Source organism: Pogona vitticeps, chromosome 5, assembly GCF_051106095.1.
Source record: "Pogona vitticeps strain Pit_001003342236 chromosome 5, PviZW2.1, whole genome shotgun sequence".
Lineage (NCBI taxonomy): Eukaryota > Metazoa > Chordata > Lepidosauria > Squamata > Agamidae > Pogona > Pogona vitticeps.
This window is the reverse complement of record NC_135787.1, coordinates 170322012-170346217: the sequence shown is the minus strand read 5'-3', so window position 1 is coordinate 170346217 and position 24206 is coordinate 170322012. Positions and strand designations below refer to the sequence as shown.

Sequence of the window (24206 nt, the reverse complement as noted above, 5' to 3'; positions counted from 1 at the left end):
TTGCTTAGGGATGGTTAACTAGAAACTGTCTCCTCCATTCACTTAAAATAAATGTTTAAAATAACAAAACAAAAAGACAAAGAGAGAGACAAGAGTTGCCTCAACTGCAAAGTTTTGGCTGATAGTTGTATGCACAGGCCCCAGGCTTTGGAAACTCTTTCTCAACATGGCTGTTGTCAGACTGGCAAGGACAATATACTGTCCTGTCATAATCTAAACTTTAAATAAAAAATTATGGTGGAGGGTAAAGGCAACAAAATGCTTTCATTGCTGGATGGTGATTTGGGGAACTGAATTTTAATCACACGGGTGGCACAGTCTGTTCGCACACCCTCTTTCTTTGTTGGATCATTTCCACGTTGAGCTCAGTACACAGACTGCCTATTGAACAACTTGTATTCAGCAGAAAGATTATTCAAGACTAGATGCTTGTTTTGTTGAAAGTGTAAAGGAAAGGAGTAAGAAGACTCCCTTTTCCCCCTTTTATGTTCTCTAGACTGTCTTGCACTTCCCTCAGAGAAGAACTGAGAACCACAGTTTGAGGACCATTAGCACAAGCCTTTTTAAAAGGGAATAAAACAATGGTAGGGGTGGGCATAGTCTGGACAAGAGAAGAGACTGCATTGTTATTTTTCCTTGGCTCCTTAATATTTATATGTTGGCAACTATTTTTTTTTTTTTTGTAATAGATGGAACTGTGGCTTTATGTTGGCAGCTTTGTATGGCAAGTCTTTTGTGTGTACTAGCCCACTGCGTGCATTGACTGCAATAGCACTGCTGTTGTCCCCAGGTTCCTGCAAAAGATTGACAAGGATGTCTGCAGGGCCTTTCCATGACATTTTGCTGCTTCAGGTGAGACTTCAAACAGGGGCCTGAGGTGTGTGCATGTGCTTCTTACCTATGCTAGGTTATTTTCAGCTTCTGGGGCAAAACATTCCCCCAAGTAGCTCTCTCCTTGTACAGTAGTAAAAACCCAGTAATAAATTTTAAAAATTCTGGTGCCTCTTCATTACATTTAAAAATAAGTGCCTCAACAGACTACCTCACTTTGCCTAATAATAAGACTGGGCCTGTGTGGAATGCAGAGAAAGGTGTGGAAGTTCTGTTGAAGTGTGAAGCAGATTTTTTTTTGCCACATGGATATCATTTCAGGAAGTCTACACTACTTTCTTGGAATTTGGATACACATGGTAACTTCATCTACAACATGTGTTTCAATTACTTGCTGCGGAGGCATATCATGTGATGAAAACTGCATTGAAATGGATGATTCCTATGAATTTTCCAAGAAAGTACTGTGGAAAGAGCCAACAAGAACCAAATTTGGTATACCGGTCCACTGAACCTTGCTAACAAACCTCCTTAAATTCTTAGATGAAAGCCGATAAACACCTTCTGCATTTGTATTGGTATGGAATAGAAAGTTCATAATTTATACTGTTGCATGGTCACTTTGAACCATATCTGAAGTAGCTGATGTTCCCACAATAGCTTTCTTGAGGGGATTGTTTGAGACTGAAAGATAGAATGTGAGGCCTCGGCTGAATAGCCTTTTTGTCCCACCCCACCCATGATAGGTCCTGCTTTTGCACATTTTCTATCCACACCTTAAATCAGCATTGGGAGAAGAATTTATCTGGATGAGAATCTTAGCCTATTTTCAGATTGTAAGCCTACTGAAATCTCAAAAATCAGAGAAATAATAAAAAACATTTATCTTAAAAAATTAGAAGGATTTGTGGCTCAGAGTCACCACACCTCATGTTTTTCTGTTTCTTTCATAGTAGCAGATTTAATACACCTGCTTTCTGAAATGACAAACTGAACAGGATTTTTATATGGTCAAGATGAGGGTGGAGAAATTTTGTCCTTCTAGATGTTTCAGACTTCAGATCCCAGAAGTTCCAGCTAGCATGGCCCATGGGGAGGAATTATGGGAATTCTAGTCCAAAATACCTGGAAGGTCAAAGGTTCTACGGTTCCACTTTAATGCCTGGTTAGTTCTCTGCCTTTCTCTGTGAGTCATAGAAGCAGAACTTCAATTAATTAATTTCCTTTCTAGGCAGAGTTTTCAGAGGCTTGGCTTAAACATTATCTCTTCCTTGCTGAATTCTGTCCCATCCAACTAATATGCTGGTTGACTTTGTTGCGAGTTTCTATGTGATGCACAAATCAGAGAAAAGAGGCACTTCTCATGAACTTTTACTGAACCTCTGTGCTCTTGTTCCTTGACAATGACAGATAGTAGTCCAGTCCATTCATACTTGTGTTTTAGAACAATTCCTGTGTCCATGACAGGGTTTATATATTTCTCATGTGTGTCTGCAAGGATTTTGGAGGGAGTGCTTTGCAGTGCAGTGCTGCAGTGTTACAGAATGGGCAGCAGGTGGCAATTAACCCTGTCAGCTTGACAATTTACAGTTACAATTAGCAAGGAAGAGTAGAGGAAGAGTGGGAAAATGCGTTGGTTGAGGGCAAAAAGGAAGAGGCAACAAATGACCACTGTCTGGAAAAGTTAGTCTGTGGATTGCCGGTCCTAGGATCTCTCAGTGAGTATGGCGACCATGGGGACTCACCAAATTAAATGATCACCACCCCAAAGAGTGTGTTTCAACAGAAATGCTCTGTTCTCTGAAGCTTTACTTTTACTTTCACAGGCGCCATGCCCTATTCTGCATGCAGTGTGAATAGTTTATCGCACATTTAAAAATCTCCATATTCTTTTTTTAAAAACATTTTTGCTTACTTGCTTGCTTGGGTCTGACTGAGGATTCTTTCCCTTCCTAAAGGTTTGTGGCAGAAGATATGATTTCCATATTTAGGAGCTAGTCTAGCAGGGTATGGCAAGCTTTGGAGGGAAGGTAATTTAAAGCAACTGGGTAGCTATTATACAAATTATACATAGAAGAGAAGACAGTTGCCTAAGAGATGAAGATGAAAATAAAAAAACTAAAAGGGGCAGACTAGGTTTGCAGACTCTTAAGTGGAGCGCTGCTTCTTTTAAAATGACTGTAGCTATATCAAACAGGCTAGATAGCAACTCGTGTGAATTATATTTTTACCATATGGAGGAAAACTGGACAATATAAAGTTTACATGCACACTTCAATCATTTTTTCCCAATCACAATTATTTATTTATTTTTCTCTTTTAAAATGGGGAAAACCACTTGCCTGGGAACCACCAGGAGCAGCCATTATTCTTTAAAGAAAGGCATTCGGTCTAGTGTTTTCAAACAATTTTTTTGTTTCACTGGAAGTGAACTTCAGTCATGTTTAGTTTTTTTAAAGCTCTCCATTGGTCACTAGACCAGTTGAAGTATTTCACCCTAACATAGAGTTTGGAATCTCAATTTGTATGAGCTACTGAAGAAAGTTACATTTCCAGCATCAAAATATAATTGCATTTATTTTCAAATGTAAAAGTGAAAAGAGCATTAGTATCTAAATGGCAGTCGCTTGTAGCAGACCTACTTCTTGTTGTTTAGTCATTATGTCGTGTCCAACTCTTCATGACCCCATGGACCAGAGCATGTCAGGCCCTCCTGTCTTCCTCTGCCTCCTGGAATTGGGTCATATTCATGTTGGTAGCTTCGATGACACTGTCCAACTGTCTTGTCCTCTGTCATCCTTTTCTCCTCTTGCCTTCACTTTCCCAACATCAGGGTCTTTTCCAGGGAGTCTTCTCTTCTCGTGAGATGGCCAAAGTATTGGAGCCTCAGCTTCAGGACCTGTCCTTCCAGTGAGCACTCTAGGTTGATTTCCTTTAGAATGAATAGGTTGGTTCTCCTTGCAGTCCAGGGGACTCTCAAGAGTCTCCTCCAGCACCACAATTCAAAAGCATAAATTCTTCGGCAGTCAGCCTTCTTTATGGTCCAGCTCTCACTTCCATGCATCGCTACTGGAAAAACCATAGCTTTGACTTTGCAGACCTTTGTTGGCAAGGTGATGTCTCTGCTTTTTAAGATGCTGTCAAGATTTGTCATCGCTTTCCTCCCAAGAAGCAGGCATGTTTTAATTTCATGGTTGCTCTCGCCATCTCCAGTGATCATGGAGCCCAAGAAGATATGGAGTTACTGCCCCCATATCTTCCCCTTCTATTTGCCAGGAGGTGACGGGACCAGTGGCCATGACCTTAGGGTTTTTTTAATGTTGAGCTTCAGACCATTTTTGGCGCTGTCCTCTTTCACCCTCATTAAGAGGTTCTTTAATTCCTCCTCACTTTCTGCCATCAGAGTGGTATCATCTGGATATCTGAGGTTGTTGATATTTCTTCCAGCAATATTAATTCCGGTTTGGGATTCATCCAGTCCTGCGTTTCGCATGATGTATTCTGCATAGAAGTTAAATAAGCATGGAGACAATATACAGCCTTGTCGCACTCCTTTCCCAATTTTGAACAAATCAGTTGTTCCATATCCAGTTGTAACTGTTGCTTCCTGTCCCACATATAGATTTCTCAGGAGACAGATAAGGTGGTTAGGCACTCCCATTTCTTTAAGAACTTGCCATAGTTTGCTGTGGCCCACACAGTCAAAGGCCTTTGCGTAGTCAATGAAGCAGAAGTAGATGTTTTTCTGGAACTCTCTGGCTTTCTCTATAATCCAGTGCATGTTAGCAATTTGGTCTCTAGTTCCTCTGCCCCTTTGAAATCCAGCTTGTACTTCTGGGAGTTCTTGGTCCACATACTGCTGAAGCCTAACTTGTAGGATTTTGAACATAATCTTGCTAGTGTATGAAATGAGTGCAATTGTACAGTAGTTGGACCATTCTTTGGCACTGCCCTTCTTTGGGATTGGGATGTAGACTGATCTTTTCCAGTCCTCTGGCCACTGCTTTTTCCAAACTTGCTGGCATATTGAGTGTAGCACCTTAACAAAGTCATCTTTTAAGAGACCTCTGGGTAGTGTGGGCGGCATATAAATTGAATAAATAATAATAAAAAAAATAATGTTTTCTAAGGCCCACTTGACTTTGCTCTTCGGGATGTCTGGCTCAAGGTCAGCAACCACACTATCTGGGTTGTCCGGGACATCAAGGTCTTTCCGGTATAATTCCTCTGTGTATTCTTGCCACCTCTTCTTGATGTCTTCTGCTTCTGTAAGATCTGTACCATTTCTGTCCTTTATCATGTCCATCTTTGTACAAAATGTTCCTTTAATATCTCCAATTTTTTTAAAAACAGATCTCTGGTTTTTCCCTCTCTATTATTTTCCTCTATATATTTGCACTGTTCATTTAAGAAGGCCCTCTTGTTTCTCCTTGCTATTTTTTGGATGTCTGCATTCAATTTTCTGTAACTTTCCCTATCTCCCTTGCATTTTGTTTCCCTTCTCTTCTCTGCTGTTTGTAAGGCCTCATTGGATAGCCACTTTGCTTTCTTGCATTTCCTTTTCTTTGGGATGGTTTTTGTTGCTGCTTCCTGTTACGAGCCTCCGTCTGTAGTTCTTCAGGCACTCTGTCCACCAAATCTAGTTCCTTAAATCTGTTCTTCACTTCCACTGTGCATTCATAAGGGATTTGGTTTAGATTATACCAGATTAGCCCGGTGGTTTTTCCTACTTTCTTCAGTTACAGCTTGAATTATGCAATAAGAAGCTGATGATCAGAGCCACAATCAGCTCCAGGTCTTGTTTTTGCTGACTGTATAGAGCTTCTCCATCTTTGGCTGCAGAGAACATAATCAATCTGATTTTGTTATTGCCTATCTGGTGATTTCCATGTGTAGAGTCGCCTCTTGTGTTGCTGGAAGAGAGTGTGATGACCAGCTTGTTCTCTTGTCAAAACTCTATTAGCCTTTTCCCTGCTTCGTTTTGAACTCCAAGGCCAAACTTCCCTGTTGTTCCTTTTATCTCTTGACTCCCTACTTTAGCATTCCAGTCCCCTATAATGAGAAGAACATCTTTCTTTGGTGTCAGTTCTAGAAGGTGTTGTAAGTCTTCATAGAATTGTTCAATTTCAGCCTCTTCAGCATCGGTGGTTGTTGCATAAACTTGGATTGCTGTGATGTCCTGTTTGTTGAACCTTGAATGGTGTCCTGGCAAAAGTCAGGACCACAGACAGCTCGGAGCAGCACAGATTATGATTTCTAGCCAGGCTAGAGGCAGAGCAAAGCAAGAAGCCAAGAACTAATTACTCGAGCCATACCTTATTCAGCTGTGAGCTTAAACAACTATCATGGCCAGATTCTCAAGGGGGTCTTTGGAAAATGCCCTTTTGTAGTCCCAGCGCAGGTCTGGTGCCTCCCTCAAGGTGAGCTTACCAGGTGACTGAGGAGGAATACACATGGGGGCAGATGTTACTCCTCAACTCTGCATGTTGCAGTAATGTAGAATTAAAATTTGGAGTGCAAGTACCTTTCATCACAATCCCTTAGCCAGGGCCCCCAAATGCTGGCAGTTGTGTTGATTTGTATTTGTGTGTTTGTGGCTGTGTAGATATGTGCATGTACAACAGGTGGGCATAAGTGCCTTCAAGAGCCTTTCTTTAAAAGTGGAAATACCAGAATGTGCAGGGGGTAGGAGCCTATATGTATATCACAGAAGTGAGTACACCCCCTCACATTTCATAAATATTTAAGTATACAGTGGTGCCTCGCATAACGGGCACCCCATTTAACGACGAATCTGCATAGCGATGATGTTTTTGCAATCTCTTTTGCGATCACATAACGATGTTTCCTATGGGGAAAAAATCACTTTGCGATGATCGGTAAGCTGTTTGGCTTACCGATTTTCACATAGCGATGTTTTTTCCCCAGCTGATCAGTGGTTCCAAAATGGCCGCCGGGTAAAACAGGGATGGATTCCTCGCTTACCGGGCAGCCAAAATGGCCGCCATATGGAGGATTTTCACTTAAAACATATGTTTTAAGCCCATAGGGGAACACATTGAAGGGGTTTCAATGCATTCCTATGGGCTTTTTAATTTCGCATAGTGACGAATCCCTATAGCGACGATTTTTGCTGCACGGATTATCGTCGCTATGCGGGGCACCACTGTATCTTTTCATGTGACAACACTGAAGAAATGACATTTGGTTACAATGTAAAGCAGTGAGTATGCAGCTTGTATAACAGTGGTTTGCCTCTCTCACCCCCAGTGCACGGACAAACCAGATCAAGATTTTCCAGTAGTTTATTTCCCAGTATGAGAGACAAAAGCTCCATCCCAACTACAAAGCTCAAAGGAAACAGGGAAGTCTTGAGAATGCCACCCACCAACACATTTACTTTATTATGATTTTGGAATGCCTAAATAGGCTTTGTGTAGCCTTCGGTATGGGGGCACCAGACAGAAGGATGCCTTAAGGCAGACGTGTTGCTACCTCTGAGATAAGGGCAGTCACAGTCCAAGTGGCTCTGGATTACAGTGCAATGTATTGGCCACTAGGTTTTGCAGTGCTGAAATACGAATAGGCTGAAAAGGGTTTAGAAAAAAGTTTGCTCTAACAATTTCTGTATAATGGTTGTTGTGAGTTTTTTGGTCTCTTTGGCCATGTTCTGAAAGGTTGTTCTTCCTAATGTTTCGCCAGTCTCTGTGGCCGGCATCGTCAGAGGAGTGCTGTCCTTTGAAGATGCCGGCCACAGAGACTGGTGAAACGTCAGGAAGAACAACCTTCAGAACACAAAGAGCCCGAAAAATCCACAACAACCATTAGATCCCGGCCGTCAAGGCCTTCGCAAATACAATTTAGAAATGTATTTCACTAAATGTACACTGATCACCAGTAAGTGAGTCACATTAAATTTCATTGTGATCACACTGACAACAATATAGTGGTGCAGGTCACTGTCGTTGTTTACGAGTTAACAAGTTGATTCTGACTTTATGAAAAAACTATGTATTAACAAACTCCAAAATATCGTATAATTAACAGCCTTGCAAAGTAATGTAGAGGCCACTGCTGTCCTCAATTTGCAGAGGAGACATTGAAGCTGCCAACAAGTAACTTGACTGAGCCCAGGCAAAGAAGTTACTTGACCTGAGCTTCATTTGCAGCAGAAACATGATGAACTTTGTTGTTGACAAGATAATAGCTCTGAAATTTAACCAAAAACAACTTATTATTTTACAGAGAGTTGGATTGAAAGATGTCTCAGTGAGAGTGAAAACAAACGCTATTCCAGTCACACGTCTCTGGGGAATGTTTCTAATGATGAAAGTAAGTATGAACAATTTTACATAGAAGACCATAGATTCCTATTGTTAGAAAGGACCTCAAGACAAGGCAGTCAAAGCTGCTATTAAACTGTAAAGCATCAATTAATCCAGATGGGGCATATTATGAGGAAAACGTCAGCTACACTAGCTCAAAGTACAGTTTTGTATATACAATTAATAGGCTGCCCTAGAACTGCAGCTATCTGCACATCTTTCAGCAGTGTAGCTAGACTACAACTTCCATCAGCTCTAGCCGGAATAGCATAGTCAGGGATCATGCAAGTGGTACTCTGAAAATATATTCCCCATTCCTGGCATATAGGCTTTCAGATGTAAGAGTGCTTGCTCTCTGTTCTCTTCTCCCCAGGACTGCCTGCAGGCCTTTTTCATTTTGTTCCAAAGTATGAGCAGGTTTATGAAATGGTAGTGGTTGGTCTTTGGCCGTAATAAAGTTTTATCTATCTATTATCTAATGAAATGGTTCACAATGTCAGTGTTTGTGGTTTGAAATAATAAAAATTTCAAAATTACATAATGTTCAGATGTGGAGCAGAAACCAAATATGATGTTCTAGAATAATAATTTCTGCCAAAAAGGAGATAGAGTATACATACCTTTTAAAAATTGGGGGTTCAGACCCAGAAATTAAGGCATAAAGTTACAAAAAGTACACAAAAACATATAAAATTAAGGACTGTAAAAGTATGTTTCCAAATTGATGTTCCACCTCAGCAAAAGAGGATGCAGGACAATTGTTCCTAATATCTCCAGTAAGCAAAAACCAAAGCAAAATGGTCCAGATTTAAATCAGTCTCATATATAAATATTTCTTGTCGGCTTCCAAAGAAGCTGACCTAGCATGATAAGAGCAAAACTCTATCAGGGTTATACACTTTTTTGTCCACTTTTCTGTGCAGAAATATGTAACATCAAATGATTTTAACAAATTAGCTGTATTTAGTCATTACATTTCAAACTGCAAATTGTAGAGCAAGGACATTACATATATATTTGAATCCTGCTTAATCTGCCTAATAAAGGATCATTTCAAAGCAGCAGGCCTTCAGAATTCAGAAACTAGATCAACCATTTAAAAATACCTTTAATATTGTCTCTCTATATGGTACTGCAGCATAGGTAGAATATTTTGAATAAACAGGGACCCTAATAAAAGAGATGCATTGTGTAGTTCTGGAGGCACTCGTGTTGCAAAAGTGGTTTATCATTTTTTGCTGGGTTAATGGGACGTCAACCAAATCCCAAAGCCCTTTGGTTTCTATGTTGCAGGCTATAAGTGCTGCTCAGGTAAGAGTTAAAGACCAGTGAAGGAAATTCAAGGACATTCCAAGTCAGCATACAGACAGTTCTGTGTAAGTTGCAAGAGTTCAGGGAGGAGAAAGAGAATAATTATAGCCCAAAGCTGGAATCAGTTCATAGATGTGAGTAGCAAGAAGCTAGCAGGTAGAGATTTCTCCCCAGGTAGAGCTCTTTTTTTCCTTTCCTGTCACTTTTCACTGTGGTTCCATGGAGGGCTTTATCAAATTTCAACACCCCACCATAAACAAATGTTTGTCCCCTCCAGTTACTTCCTGATTGCCTTTGACTTGCTGAGCTGGTATTCGGTGGTGATACTTCACAGATGCTAGCCCTGACAGCAAGGCAGATTGTAACCTGGGTGGTTATGGGTTTGCAACCCCTATGGAGTGTTTGACTCAGCCCAATGAGTAGGGAAATCTTGGGAAGGGGCTGTGACTCTAATTGGAGTAGGAATGAACCACATTGGTTTAGCGCTTTAAAGATAGTACACCCAGAGCTGTTTTCTTTGTGCTGTGGATCTTCTGCCTTGGGCAATAAAGTTATCTGGAATTTTGTTCCTCACCCTTTTTAAGAGAGGTATTTGCACTACTTGTGTTTTGCCACATTTCCTGCTCTGGTATAGTGTTGGTGAATAGAGCTCAAGGTTGCATACTGTATTTTGTAGCATCCGGTTTCGAGTGTGCTTATATTTCTGTTGTTGGTGTTTGTGTATATATGTGTATGTGTACACAAACACACATTTGTAAAGTTCATTGTGTTCACAATACTCATATAAAGGAAATAGCACCATAGAACCTGGACAGCACCCATGTATATCACACCCACAATGTCCTTCCCCATCTGCATATTAAGCAGACCTCCATGCATTTGGAAAGGTGCTTGTAAGCATGTTTTGACTGAACGTGCTGACAGTGCTCCCATAATTGAAGGCCCAGCCACATCAGAGCCCTCATTCACAGGAGTACTCTAAGTATATTCTACAGAATTTGCTTACAGATACTTCTTCAGATCTCTGCATTAGACACATTAAGGTAGTTGACATGCATGCGGAGAGGATGTTATGTGTATTCCCACCATGATTAGAGACATCCCCACTCAGGCAATAATGCCCAAGTAGGGATCTAGTGTGCTGGTGTGACTGGATCTGGACTGCAGAGCTTGGATGATAGGTCACCTGAATCATGTAGAGATGCTCTCCAGGGATCCATTCTTCTATTTCCCTTGATCAGTGTCTAGCTGTAGCAGCTGTATATGGCACTGGATATTGATCATGGCAGAGGTGAGGAAACTCAAGCCAAATCTAGCTCTCCTGCGGTCCTGATCGAACTCTCTAGGGAGATCCATAAGACCAAATCTCATTTCCCATATTACCACCATTTGCTAGTTTCCAAGTGTTTATATAGCTTTTTCCCTTCTCTCCCCTTCTAAACGACTGGAAATCCTCTCCCAAGGTTTATTCAGTGGCAGTAAGAACCTCAATCTAAAGCATGCTAGCATTTTTGGCCTCACCCTTTTACCATTGACTCCATTCACCATTGTGTTGCTTTAAAATCAAATGCTTGGCCTTTAATAATTTATTTGAAATTGAATTTGGTCCTAAGGCCAAATGAGCTCCTCACTCTTAGCCTGCAGGATTGCCTGGGTGATTCTAAGACCTCTGTGAGGTAGCTTGATGCATTTCACCTCATCTTTGTGAAGTCCTTTAACCTTTATGATATCATTGGCTCCCAGCAGGCTAGCTCTACTGAGCCAAGATGAGGGTGCAGGCCTTCACAGAGTTTATCAACTTGATAGTTTCAATTTGATATCTTCAGTAATGGCAAAGCCTCAGCCCACTGAACATGACCTTACCTTCCCAATGATTTTGAATGGGAAAGAAAAGCAGTCAATTAGGGAAGGAGATAAGACACATAAATCAATACCAGGTAACATCTTTTAACCTCTGTATTCTTTGCCTCACCATATGAGGAAAAAAGGGTTTGCTTAGTGTTTGTCACAGACATCTTTAGATTTTGTAAACTTTAGAAAAGAAAAGTAACATCACTGTCAGACTGGTATGTGTGACTCAAAGGGAGGCATAATTTCACTTTTTCCTTAGTAGGCTACTTTATACCACATCAGACTTTTAAGTCCCTCTAGCCCTGCAGTTGGGGTAGGGGGTGAATCCTTTTGTTTTCTGGATTTTTTTCTGTTAGTATCCTATAACCTTTACCATTGGCCACATTGATTGGGGATAATGGGAACTGTTGGCCAAAACATCTGGAGGGGTTGGGAGTGGCCCATAGGGTTCCTTCTAGCTCTGCAAATCTAAGATGATGATGATGATTCTACAAGAGAATAATAGGAGAATTTAAAAAGATTCAATGTACAGTATTTGCGAAGGCTTTCACGGCCGGGATCTAATGGTTGTTGTGGGTTTTTGGGCTCTCTGGCCGTGTTCTGAAGGTTGTTCTTCCTGACATTTCGCCAGTCTCTGTGGCCGGCATCCAACAAACACCAATAGAGCATGGACAGAGTTCCTACTCCAGTCCTCTGAAGATACCGGCCACAGAGACTGGCGAAACGTCAGGAAGAACAACCTTCAGAACACGGCCAAAGAGCCCGAAAAAACCATAACAACCAATAAAAAGATTAAACTGTGAAATGTTCACATACAATATCAGCTCTAGACAGCACAGGTGGTGGAAAGGATATGATGGAAACTGAGAAACAGGGCTGTTAGCTAGATTTGGACCCAAAGAGTTCCAAATCAAGTCCTTGGAGTCCTTGATCTACATGAAGAAGAAAAGGTGGGAGGGAGGGAAGGAGAGGGAAAGAGAGGAAGAGAGAGAGAGGTGAATGTTTTGTAGATTTGTAACCTGTTTTCCTGGAACTGCTCAAAAGTTTGAGAATATATTAATGGTGTAGCTTCCTCGTGTCTTTGTCATATCCTCTAGCAATTTCACTAAAAGTATTTCCCCCAATATTGTTTTCTCTTAACAGATGAGGAGAAAGAGAATAACAGGGCATCCAAACCACATTCTACTCCAGCTACACTGCAATGGTAAGACTCATGTTTGAAAGGAAAAGAGAGCGAGAAAAAAAAATGCAAAGTATTAATTCTTCAACATGTGGGTGGGCAAAGTGGAGTCCTCCTGCAATTTTTGCACTTCAGCTCCCATAATTCCTCACTACATGCTATGTTAGCTAGAGCTGTTGGTTGTGTTCCAACAGTTATCTGGATGGGCGCATTGCCCATCCCTGCTTTAAGATTTTCTAGCTACCTGCATTTGAACTAAGGAAACAAATGCAAGAAGTGATAAATATATTTGAATGATACACTGTGGTGCTCCGGACTTTCACAGTATATTATCATTCTTTGATCAGGACTGTTTTTTATATTTTGGGGGAGCATAGGAAAGAACTTGTGATACTGGCTACAGAATTCAGCATTGACAGTGCTTCAATTTATTCCACACGTGCAGGAAAGCATGCCTTCTCGTTTTGATAGGATTCTGGCTCTGCAAATAGCGTGTTAGCCAAGAAGTCAGAGCTAATTAGATCACAGAGCTCTGCTCCCAGAAGAAAACAAGCAAATACTGGCAGCAGTATCCTTTTAAACACTTTTCCAGAATTCTCAATCACAGAGGTTGGTAAATCCCTAAGCCCCTGGGATATCCAGCTGTGCTGGAATGCAGCCATTATTTGCTATATTACATCCCAAATGTTGACAGGCATAAAGCCATATGATGCCATTCAGTCCACCTTTCTCAGTCATCACCTATGTGACTTGCCATTTGCTCTTTCTTGTGTACATATTTTTTCATTTGGTTCCTAGTTCCTTAAGGCATTCCAGGCAAGTCTGCAGGACTGATCACTTTTGACTTCATAGGTCCCTGGGTGTGCCCCAAATCTTTGAGGGCAGATATGAAGAAAGTTACTTTTTTAAATTACAATTTCCAGAATCACCAAGCCAGCATGATTATACTGGTTGATGTTTTCTGCGAGCTGTAGTCCAGCAAAGTAACTTTCCCCATCTTTTTCTTTGGACATGCTTTTTAGATGTTTGGACTTGAACTGTAAATATCTGGCCTGTAGAACATAGCCTAGATAGATGGATGAAGTTGAGTAGAAAGTCAAAAAGGTGACACAACACTCCAACTCCATTCTTCCTAATATGTTGCCACTGCTTTCCTTCTTTTCAGGCAAATGAACAGTTGACTTAGATGTAGGGTGGGGAATGGAGACAGTGACGCAAATAGGAAAGGAGAAGCCAGGTGCAGTGGTGTGCCAGCCTGCCCATCAATCTGCATTTTGCTTTCATTTGGTACATCAGCTTTAGCTGTGGTGGCTAATTGTATTGGTAGTGGTACACACAACCACACCACATTTTGGGAAAGCTGAGGGATAGTAGCTGTAGGAGCAGCAAAAGCAACAACAATGCTCTCCAATCTCCTATGTTACATTTCGGATTGTTTGACAAAAAAGGTGAGGATGAGCAGAGGGAGGGAAGGGGATTGTGCAGATGTAAACATGAGAGAGCTATATGAGGGTTTTTCATTTGGTTGTCTCCTTTTCTTGAGTGAGCTGCTGTGTATGAGTTTTGAAATGGCTCCTGTAGAATTCCTGGATTTGAGATTTTGTTTACTTTTTGACCTTGAGTGATTTGCTTTGCATGATTTCCCCTGAGTTCTAGCCATGACCATTTGTCCTGCAGCAGCAGGCCTCACTTGTTTGATTTATACACTTTTAATTACTGCTTTATGATTCTGACCCAGTTGGATTCTGAAGAGTGTTACATTGATCTGTTTATCTGATAGCATGCAGTTACTACTTGAGGAGAGGCTAGTATGGAAATAAAAAGCCAGCATCTCTTGGACCAGCAATGGCAAACTTATGGCACGCGTGCCACAGCTGGCACGCAGAGCCCTTTCTGCTGGCACACAAGCCATAAGTCGCCGGATCGCTACTCCCCCCTTCCCCTGCAGCAAAACCTGAGCAGGTGGCAGCAACTGCGGTGCTGGTGCCCGGACAGGTGGCAGGTCAGGATCTGGAGCAGCTGGTGCTGGCGGCAGATCTGGAGTGGGGTCTCAAAGCACCTCCATGCCTGGGAATCCCCCTTCCGCCACCACTTCCAGTTCCACCACTCCTTGTTTGTTTGTTTTTTACCCATTTGGGGCACACAAGCTGTCTTGGACTATTGGAGTGTTTTCCTTGCCCTGTGCCCCTTTATTGCTAGGCTGTGCAGGACCATTTGTGACAAAATTGTACAGTATTTATATGTTATGAGCACTGAAGATGATTGTACAATATTTGTGCATGTTGATATATTCTTATTTGTTCTCTTAAAGCATGTGGGTAATTTGCAGTGCTGTATAGGCATTGTTGGACTGCTACTCCCATGAAGGCCTACTACTGGCTTTACTGGCCAGGATTCCTGGGAGTGATAATCCAGCAACATCTGAAGTGCCACAAATTGCCCACCCCATCCCTGTTAATTGCAAATGAGACTTGCTTCTAAATAATATGGGTAGAAAAAGCCTGTACTTTTCAAAATAGATATAGATAAATAAAATAGATATCCTGAACCCGTGTTTATTTTTTAAAAAAATATTCTTCTCTATGTCAGTGAATTATTGAAAATACTAATTTTATGCCACTAATTTCGCCCCAGGAGGGAATTTCCAGACAGGTTGAAATTTCTGGTTATTACACTTTGATTAGAAGGATTTTTCTTCTCCTCCACATTTCCCACTACTGTACATTCTTTCCCCATGGACAAAAGATGGGTGTTTTTAGTACTCCTGCAGAAATGAAACAAATGAGAACACTGGTGTCCGACGTGCTCCTTGGGAAATTCTGGAATTTTCAATATTTTTAGACTATTCTTCTGAAATTTTCTTTTCTAATGTTAAAATAAGCCAAAGAGCTCACTCATAAGAGTCCTGCTAGGCCAAAAACAATTGCAACAAATAAGTGCTTGAAACTCCTAGAATCCCCCAACCATCATGGCTGGTTTGATATTAAGGGCATCCTTTTATTTTAGCATTCCTCATTCTGAGACCAAGCCTTACAGCATCTCTGATTTTCACATTATGTAAATTTCAATTATATTTTTGGAATGGCCTTACCTTATTTCTTTGTAGGCATGCAAACTGTGATGCACATCTCTTTCATGTTATAATTTTTCATTAAAAGAAAAAGAGAGGAGCCTTCATTCCTTCATTGGATGAGGCAGAGACTTATTTACAGAACTTACTGTACTAAAGTGGTGGCTAGTGCAATCATTTGGATGGATTTCAACATTGATACAACCAAGGTGGAGTGTCCATGCCTATCTTCTAGAAGGCAGTCCTCAGTTTAAAGAATTATCTACTCTAACAATTCATTTTTAAACTTAAAGAACTATCAGAAGAGAGAACAGGGGCCTTGAAGTTGCCCATCAGCAGTTAGCACCTGCACAACAGACTGAGCAAGCAGGCACCAAAGTCACTTGGGCACATTTCCCCAATCAAGTGAAATGTACAGCATTTCTACTTTATTTTTTTCTAAATGTGCATTTGTAAATCAACACGTTCAGATTTTATGCGGTTTCAAATTTGTCTTCTCTTTTCTGGGGGACAATGTATTTCCTAACTTTGAGTGGTGCAAATATTTGGTTAACAGTAGCTTCTATTTCTTGTTGAGGAAAACAGTTTCTCAGGAAGCTTTTAAAGGAAATGCATGAGGAGGGCAAGGTAACAATTGGAGCATTAGAACATAGTGTGGGAGAAGGTGAGATAGAAACAAGAGATATGAAAGTATTGACTGTTTTCTTTTCTCATCATCCACAGCCAAATACACCAATTACATTCAGCCACTTGGCATTATGGCCAAAATCCTAACAATTGCGCCTGCCAGTATGAGGTAATTAGCTAAATCTCGTTGGTGAATTACTCCAAGTTCAGAAGCTAGCATAGGCATTTGCTGTTGCACACTAATCCTGACAGCTTGACGCACAACTGCTAAATTGTTAATTTGCAGCGATTTGTTGCTAGGATTTATGCCAGTTGCCTTATGCTGGCATCAAAACCTAGTGGGATTTGGGTTTATGTTATAATCTCAATTGGCCCTGACAATCAAACTGATTGCTTTCCCATTATCAATGAGGCAATTTATGATCTTTTCTTGTCAAAGTATTTTAAGAATATTTATAATATACAAAAAGTATAATCACATGTGACAGATGTAAGAAACATAAACCAGATGAAAGGGCATTTTAACTGACCCTGTGCCTCCTATAGTGAAGAAAGCATAAATCTGCAAATGTCAATACTGTAGATCCTTTTCTATGTAAGGCTAGGAGGGAACCAATTGGAAAAACGTGCAGACAAGGAGCAGGTGTAGAGCACAGTTCTTGGGACACTTTTCTACCTATTCTTCTGACCTTAACACATAATCAGCTCTGACCTATTGGCTGTTTAAGAAGCCTCTTTTCTGGTTTCACTAATCACTTTGCAGGTGCCTTTTTTTTGGTCAGAGTTTGATAACCGAACAGGGACTGTATTTCTAATTTTCTCCACTCCATATACACAACTTGATTGCTGGCTTAAGTCTTAGTAGGTGGAATGGGAAAGGAGAGGAATGCAATGCAACTGCATGAGTATCAGCTGCTAAATGGATGATGGCAGTAACCTGCTTTTCAAGCAAGGGATTAAGGGACTCTATAATTTGTCAGATCAGATACTCAGTAGCAGAAGATTCGGAGGAAATTGGGTGTGCTGTATTTTTTAAATAAGACAATCATTTTGAATTAGCTCATAAGCATATGTCTCTGCAACTCTTTGTGGAAGTGGTGAATGTAGAACTATGGTTAACACTATATGTATTTACTAAATCTATTTTAAAGTGCCTTTTTCAAACAAGATTAGCCTGCACAGCTTGCAGCCCACCAAGCAAAACATAATTATCCAGCAACTTTATATTGTGATCCACTAAGTACACATGTTGCACAATTTTGTACCATTTTTTCTTAGCCCTTCTGTGAATCGCAAAAAATATAGTTTTATTATGATTTTGCTGGGAGATCCAGGCCTACCATTAGACAGAAAGACAATTACCTCTGTTAACCGATGCTAGGATACATTAGCATCAGTCTTCTGAGCTTCCTAGCTGTTCTTTCTGAGCATCCTGGCTATTTGCTTCTCTCGGAAGACAGAGCTTTGTGCTGCAAAGATGACCCTGCACTCCCTAAGTAGACCTGCTACTCACAGGTGTGATAAAGGAGGTTTTTCCCCATGGCCACCAGCTACCACTTGAATTAATATTCAGCTAGTAATCCAGTCAGCTTCTTTGTGTATTGTATTGTCTTCATGCCTCAGGAAACAACAGTTTTTGGCCAGCACTGCTGTCTGACTGGAGCTTTCTGTTTTGCTTGCTGAAACTCATAAATTTTGCAAGCCTGATTTAGAGGAATATCTAGGAATACAAAAGAAATTACTATAATTTAATTCATATAAAACAGTCTTATATTTTATAACATTGTTGGATATCCTGCACTACTGAAAGTAGCTTCAAAATTATACTGAACATGTTCATAGTGCTTTAAAAGGACAGTTTTCTGACAGTGTCAATAGGCTGAGTTCATTCTTTACACCACCGTGTAGGTTGGAGCTGAATGCAAAATATGACAACATTTTTCTCTTTATAAAAAGCAGAAGATAAAACAAAATGAAAGGCAAGGAGTTTCTGATCATTAAAAAAAGTTCAGGTATAAGGGAATATTGTTCGATGTCAGACTAATGACTCATTCTGAAAGCAAGGAGAAAAAGAGTGGAAAATTCATCAGATATGATGAGAAGAAATAATTAGCAGCCTTTCTTTCTATCCTGTCATGGTCAGAGAAGCTGACATGCCAATTAGCAGCTATAGCATACAAGCAAAGTCTCTGTGCTTTGAAAAGAGGTTTTGTTGAGATTCATGAATTTAAGGAAAGATGCAGTGATGATATTCCTATATAAAGAAAGGAAGAATGAATGCTGCCCTTACAAATGGATTCTATTCATGCAATCAAATATCTTATTAAAATAGTTTGCAAAGACAAACTGCCATAATAACATTAATGGGATGAGGAATCTCAAAATTAGACAGACAGACAGACAGACAGACAGAGAGATAGATAGACAGACAGACATAGATAGATAGATAGATAGATAGATAGATAGATAGATAGATAGATAGATAGATAGATAGATAGATAGATAGATAGATAGATAGATAGATAGATAGATAGATAGATAGATAGATAGATAGATAGATAGATAGATAGATAGATAGATAGATAGATTTTGCTAAGGTATCTTGTTGCTTCCATGCTTAAAATACTTAGAGAGGTATCTTTAGTTTGAAATCTTAGTTTGCATAGGTAACATTAATTATAGTAGTGCATGTGTTTCAGATCTCAGCTTTTTGTGAACAACAGTTCTGAGCACATTTATATTATAGACACTTAAATCAGAGCGTTAAATGTTACTTTTACTAAGTAATTAGTTGGTGAAATAGTTCAGAAAGTTCAGCAGGTCCAGAACATGGCGGCCAATTATTGGCTGGGGAAGGTCACAAGGGGTTTTCCTGATCTACAACTACTTCCCAGCTACTCATCAGTTTTGATGTACAAAGCTCTATGTGACTGGAGACTATGGTATCTGGCAGATGGCATTTCTCCATTTGATCCTGTCCAGGTGTTTACATCTTCAACAGAGGCCTTATTTCAGTCCTGCCATCTTCACAATCGTGTTTGGTGACAGCAAATGCAGGGGTATCTCCATGGCTGCTTTGGGACTTTGGAATTCCTTCCAAAGGCAGGCTAAGCTCTTATTGTCCACCCACTGGCAGATAAAGACCTTTCTCTTCAAATAGATTTTCAGGCATCCAAAGAAAGGGCTTTGAACGGAGGGCACTGTACTTTTTCATGTTCAACTCCCCCAATAGTCTTTTGTGAGGGTTCAAGATTAACCTCAGGCTGATTGGACACAAATACAGGATGCTCAGTTTTTTGAAAAACAGAACTGGGGTTTATTGGAACATCAAATAAAGAAATATCAACATTAAACTTGTCATTGTTCTTTTCTCTCATCACCAACGGGTCAAACGAGGGTGTCCATAAATCTTGTAAAAAGGGGTTGTAACTTGGATCATACCAGGGTCCTTTAGAGAAAGGGTTGGTCTCACCCTGTTCCTTAGTGTCAATGTCCACCTCAATCAGGGGTAATGTCTCTTCATCTCCCCTCTCATGGTCGAAGGGGTCGGTTCCCTCTGCATAGGGGTCCCAAGGTCCGGTAAATACCTCCTCCGGCGAGCCTCCTCCAGACGCCATGCTCTTCTTTCCCGTTCCTCCCTTTCCACTGCTTCTTTCTCTTCTCTGAAGCGCCTCGGCCACTCTCTGGCTTCGGATTCCCCCCAATAAGACGGTTTGGGAGGCAAACACCTTCTTCGTCTGTAATCAGCCTCCTCCCGAAGCACTCTTACTTTTTCACATCTCCCTGTCCAGGGATCCTCAACCCATATTAATTCCCAACACACACCCCCTCCCGGTATGCTGTCTCGTTCCCCTTTTATATCGCCATGTCCCGCCTCTACCAACGGTTGGTCCTTCACCTTTGTTCCTGCCTTTTCTAGTCCTGTCTGAGTGGCCACTGACAGTCTCGTCAAACCCTGTTCCAAGTCACAGGTGTCTATTCCCTGGTGCCTGACCGCGACATGGGGAGCTGTAGTTTCCGTTTGGGTCTCCTTTTCTGTCTTAAAGGAGGACGACACTCCGGCGAGCGCTTCTATAGCCTCACCTCGGGTCTCACATCTTTAAAATTATTTTGTTGTTTTTTTAAAAAAATCAATTTAACATAAAATTTACAATATCATTTATTGTCATTTTGGTGGTATTTTCCTTTTTTAAAAAACAAACAAACAGGTTTTGTGCTGCCTTTGGTTCTGACCTAAGAAGAGTCATTCCAAGTCAACCCTCCAAATGGTAGCTGCCATTACAGTCCAGATTCCAAAGCTGTCTCTGTGCTGATTCCCATGGCTTCCAGTAGACTTTGCTATATTGTCTCCTTAACACACCCTAAAACATATTTTCAGAATGACCGGGAAACTCTCTGGAGCTAGATTTCTGATGCCATGAAGAAGTGCCGTGGGATAGGGAGAACATCCTGGTTCTGATAGCATTGGATCTAGAAGTGTGCTACTGGACTGAGACCACAGTTACAATGTTTTAAAATGAACTGTTTCCTTTCTCTTCCTCTCTTTCCTATCCTCAAAAGTTACTTGTGAATGTTACAAGCCATTGCTGTGTGGTACACCGCACGCACACTCTTCCTCTTCACCTTCCCATTGGCTCGGCCCCCAAACCAGAACATGAGACAACAACATCAAACACAGCATGAGCCAGCACTTGAACCATGCAGTCCTCCTCTTGCATCATTAGGGGACAGACCTGCATCTATTTCAGATTGGTAGGAAAAGCACACCCCAGCCCAGCTAGGATGATGCATGCATCACTAGGTGCTACACACAGTTCCTAATGCCTCTACCTTCCACTAATATACAGGGAGTTCCTTTACCATAGGCAGAAGTGCTGTCCTGAAGAAGAAGAAGATCAAATGAATACTTTTGTTAGTGCAAGGATATAGGGCAAGGCGGGCAAAGTGCAGTTCTTAAGTGCATAAGGCACCACAGGGCTTCTTCTGCAGCCCCCAGCACCCCTGACTCCCTACCCTTCAACTGGGAAAAAAAGCTGTGAAATGGCCAATCATGCCCTCTTGGCATAGGGAGACTCTCATACGTTATTTAGGCCTACAAAGGCTTTTTGTTTGTTTTTTAGACCAGATGTTTAATATAAGACAACTACGTATGCATCTTAATAAGCTGTAGATGTGAAAATTGCCTATTGCAGTCCCTAGACTGGCCATTTCCAGTCCAACATTTTGAGGCAGGGGAGGCGGGGTGGCCCTCCCGGGTCCCAGGGTGGTGGATGTGGCCCCTAGACACCTGTAGAAGCGGCCAGTTCATCATATAAAGGGCCTAAGTTCAAATCCCCTCTTCTCTTTTGACATAGATGGTGTTCTAAACTGTATGGCTGGCCAAACCATTAGGGAAAATATGGCAGCAGCTTTGGGCTGCCATTAAAAGGAATACCTTCTTGGTACTTTGCATCATTAGAGGTGTTTGCTATATTTTCTTTTTCATGTACCAAAATAGCATAGATAGCTTTGGTTTCTGTGCAGGTTGAAGCTAATGAACTGGGTGTGTGTTATTTGTTGCTTTCCTTCAAAGCAGCAAAATGTCTTAGGCTGGTTCTTCATAACTACAGCACTAGCTTCTTTCAATTGGGATTAGTCAACGTCTGTCATTGGTGCCTGTACTGCTATGAGGAAGCATAGCTGCAAGTTTTGAAATGATATAGGAGCAGCACACATATGCACTGCTTGTTCAACAATTCCAACAAATCCAAAACATAAGTTAAAGAAATTGTAGAAGGGTAGCTGTGTTTGTTTATTTAACTTGCTAATTTGTTACCTCTTGTTGCACCTTTAAAAAAGAAACAGGACTTATTGTGCTATAAGCTTTTGTGGGAAGAAAGCATACGGAGGACAGAAAAATAATATTTTTAAATTAGCTTGTTTCACTCAAGTAGTTTTTTATTCACCATAAAACATTGGAAAATATAGTAATAAGAAACTGCTAAATAATGTTTTATGACTATGATTAAACATGTGCCAGTGTTTCATTTTTAAAGTTTGAATGCTTTATTAATTAATTTGCAGAATTATGCTCATTGTTTTGGCAATAAATCCCGTTTAGAACTCAATAAATTCAATTGGAATTACTCCTGAGTGGACAGTATAGGACTGTGGTTTGATCCTCCTAATGCAAGACATTTTACGGGAGTCTGAGCACAAGATACTGCATGACATGAAAGATCTGACTGCTTTTCAATAGTACAAAATGATCATATTTTGCAAAATAGGAGCAGGGGTGATTGAATTGAAGCAGAGGAAGAGAGGGCACATTTCGCTGTTTTTGAAGAAAAAACAACCAAAGTTAAAGGCCCACCGTGGGTCCTTTTGGGTAGAAAGGCAGAATAGAAATATTCTAAATAAATAATTAATAAATAAAACGTAGCGGCCAGTCACTATCTATCCAGAGCTTCATATTGCAGCACCACACATCCAACATGTTTGTAGTTTCCTTTGCTTGATCCTTGTTTTTAAGGTTGGAAGAGAACTATGAGATTGCAGAAGGAGTCTGCATCCCTCGAAGTGCCCTCTACATGCATTACTTGGACTTCTGCGAGAAAAATGACACACAGCCTGTTAATGCTGCCAGTTTCGGAAAGGTAGGTATAGATGTAAATATTGTTTCTTGCAACAAACTTCACTCAAATGAGATTTAGGGGCTTTATAAGGAATACACTGTCCTTATACCTGCCTTCTCCCAACCTCTTGCTATCCACATGAGTTGAGCTAACAGCTCCTTCAGTCCTCCAGATTATGGAACTGCTGATCTTGATCATTAAAATCCTTTATGGCTTAATATCAAGGTATCTGAAGCATCAATTAGCACCACATCTGCTTGCCCATATATTAAGATGTTTGAACTGTAGGAAGTGATTACAAGAGAAAAGGCTAACTTGTGGCCTTGTTGTCATTTGGATACCAGAGTTGTCTTGATGTCTTGGGCATTGAGCAATCCTTACAGGCAAATTAATCTCCTATAACCTGCTTTTAGCCACTTTAGTGTGCAACTAGACAATGCGATAGCTCATTTCTTTGGACTGCTTGTGTCATGGTCTGGTTCAAGCTATTATCTTTTTGGTCCAGTGGACGGGCTTCCCTTTTGTATTTTATTTTATTTTATTTTGGAGTTGAGCTCCCTTCAGTGTGCATAGAAGGGTCACTTTAAAGGACATCAAACCCAGCAAAGCAACTTTTTCAAATGCAGTCCACTGCAACAGAGCTTCCCTGTCTAACTTCACCCTAAGTTTCTCTAATAGCTTTTTTATAGCTCTTTTCTTCTGGGGTGTGTTATAGAAAAATAACATAGACAGCTACTTCACAGTCTCAGAATATAGAGCATCAAAAGTCTGAACAGAAATTTTGCAAATACATCATGATTCACACTCAAAATGATTTCATATAAGACTATCACTTCCCATCACCTATCCATTACTCCTTTCCCTTCCTTTCAGGTGACTCATACAAGAATTATCTCATGTCTGTTGACATATGGTGTTAATCTAGGTTAAAACCTTGTGTGACAAGAGATGAGGCAATTCCGGCATGTGTTACTTGAAAGTAAGGTAAAAGAGTAACAGATGGGAAGGAGAAGGTGGTGATGATTCCTGTTACAGAATCATTCTGAATTATGATATATTTTGCAAAATTACTGTTCAGACTTTTGATGTTCTGTACTAGTAGAATGTTAAGTACCTTACCACATTATTTCTGTATAGAAAAGTATTTTAAAATGTAATACTGTACCTTGAAGCTTTAAATGAGAAAGCAGCTTCATTGCAAACCATTAAATGATCAACAGAGGCAGGACCAAAGGGAGGGTGGGCAGGCTATGGCCTGGAATGTGACTTTCATCACAAACAAGAATGAATAGTGAACTCCCAATTCAATCTGCAGCCCCTGTGTGAGCACTGATTGCAATTTCAAATGTAATACAGGCTGTGAATCATATTGCAGCAAAGCTAAATTATTCCGAATC

At 40.6% G+C, this 24206-nt stretch overlaps 1 protein-coding gene across 3 annotated transcripts in view; it reads left to right on the top strand.

Annotated features, from left to right (window-relative positions):
- Window positions 1–24206, top strand: part of RFX4 (regulatory factor X4) — an 88905-nt gene that overhangs the window by 18784 nt on the left and 45915 nt on the right. For all 3 annotated transcript variants that reach the window (XM_020803667.3, XM_078376206.1, XM_073000035.2), the window contains exons 2-4: window positions 8077–8163; window positions 12462–12522; window positions 22707–22830. In XM_020803667.3, coding sequence (XP_020659326.2) covers window positions 8077–8163; window positions 12462–12522; window positions 22707–22830 — 272 coding nt within the window. The remainder of the gene's footprint in view (window positions 1–8076; window positions 8164–12461; window positions 12523–22706; window positions 22831–24206) is intronic.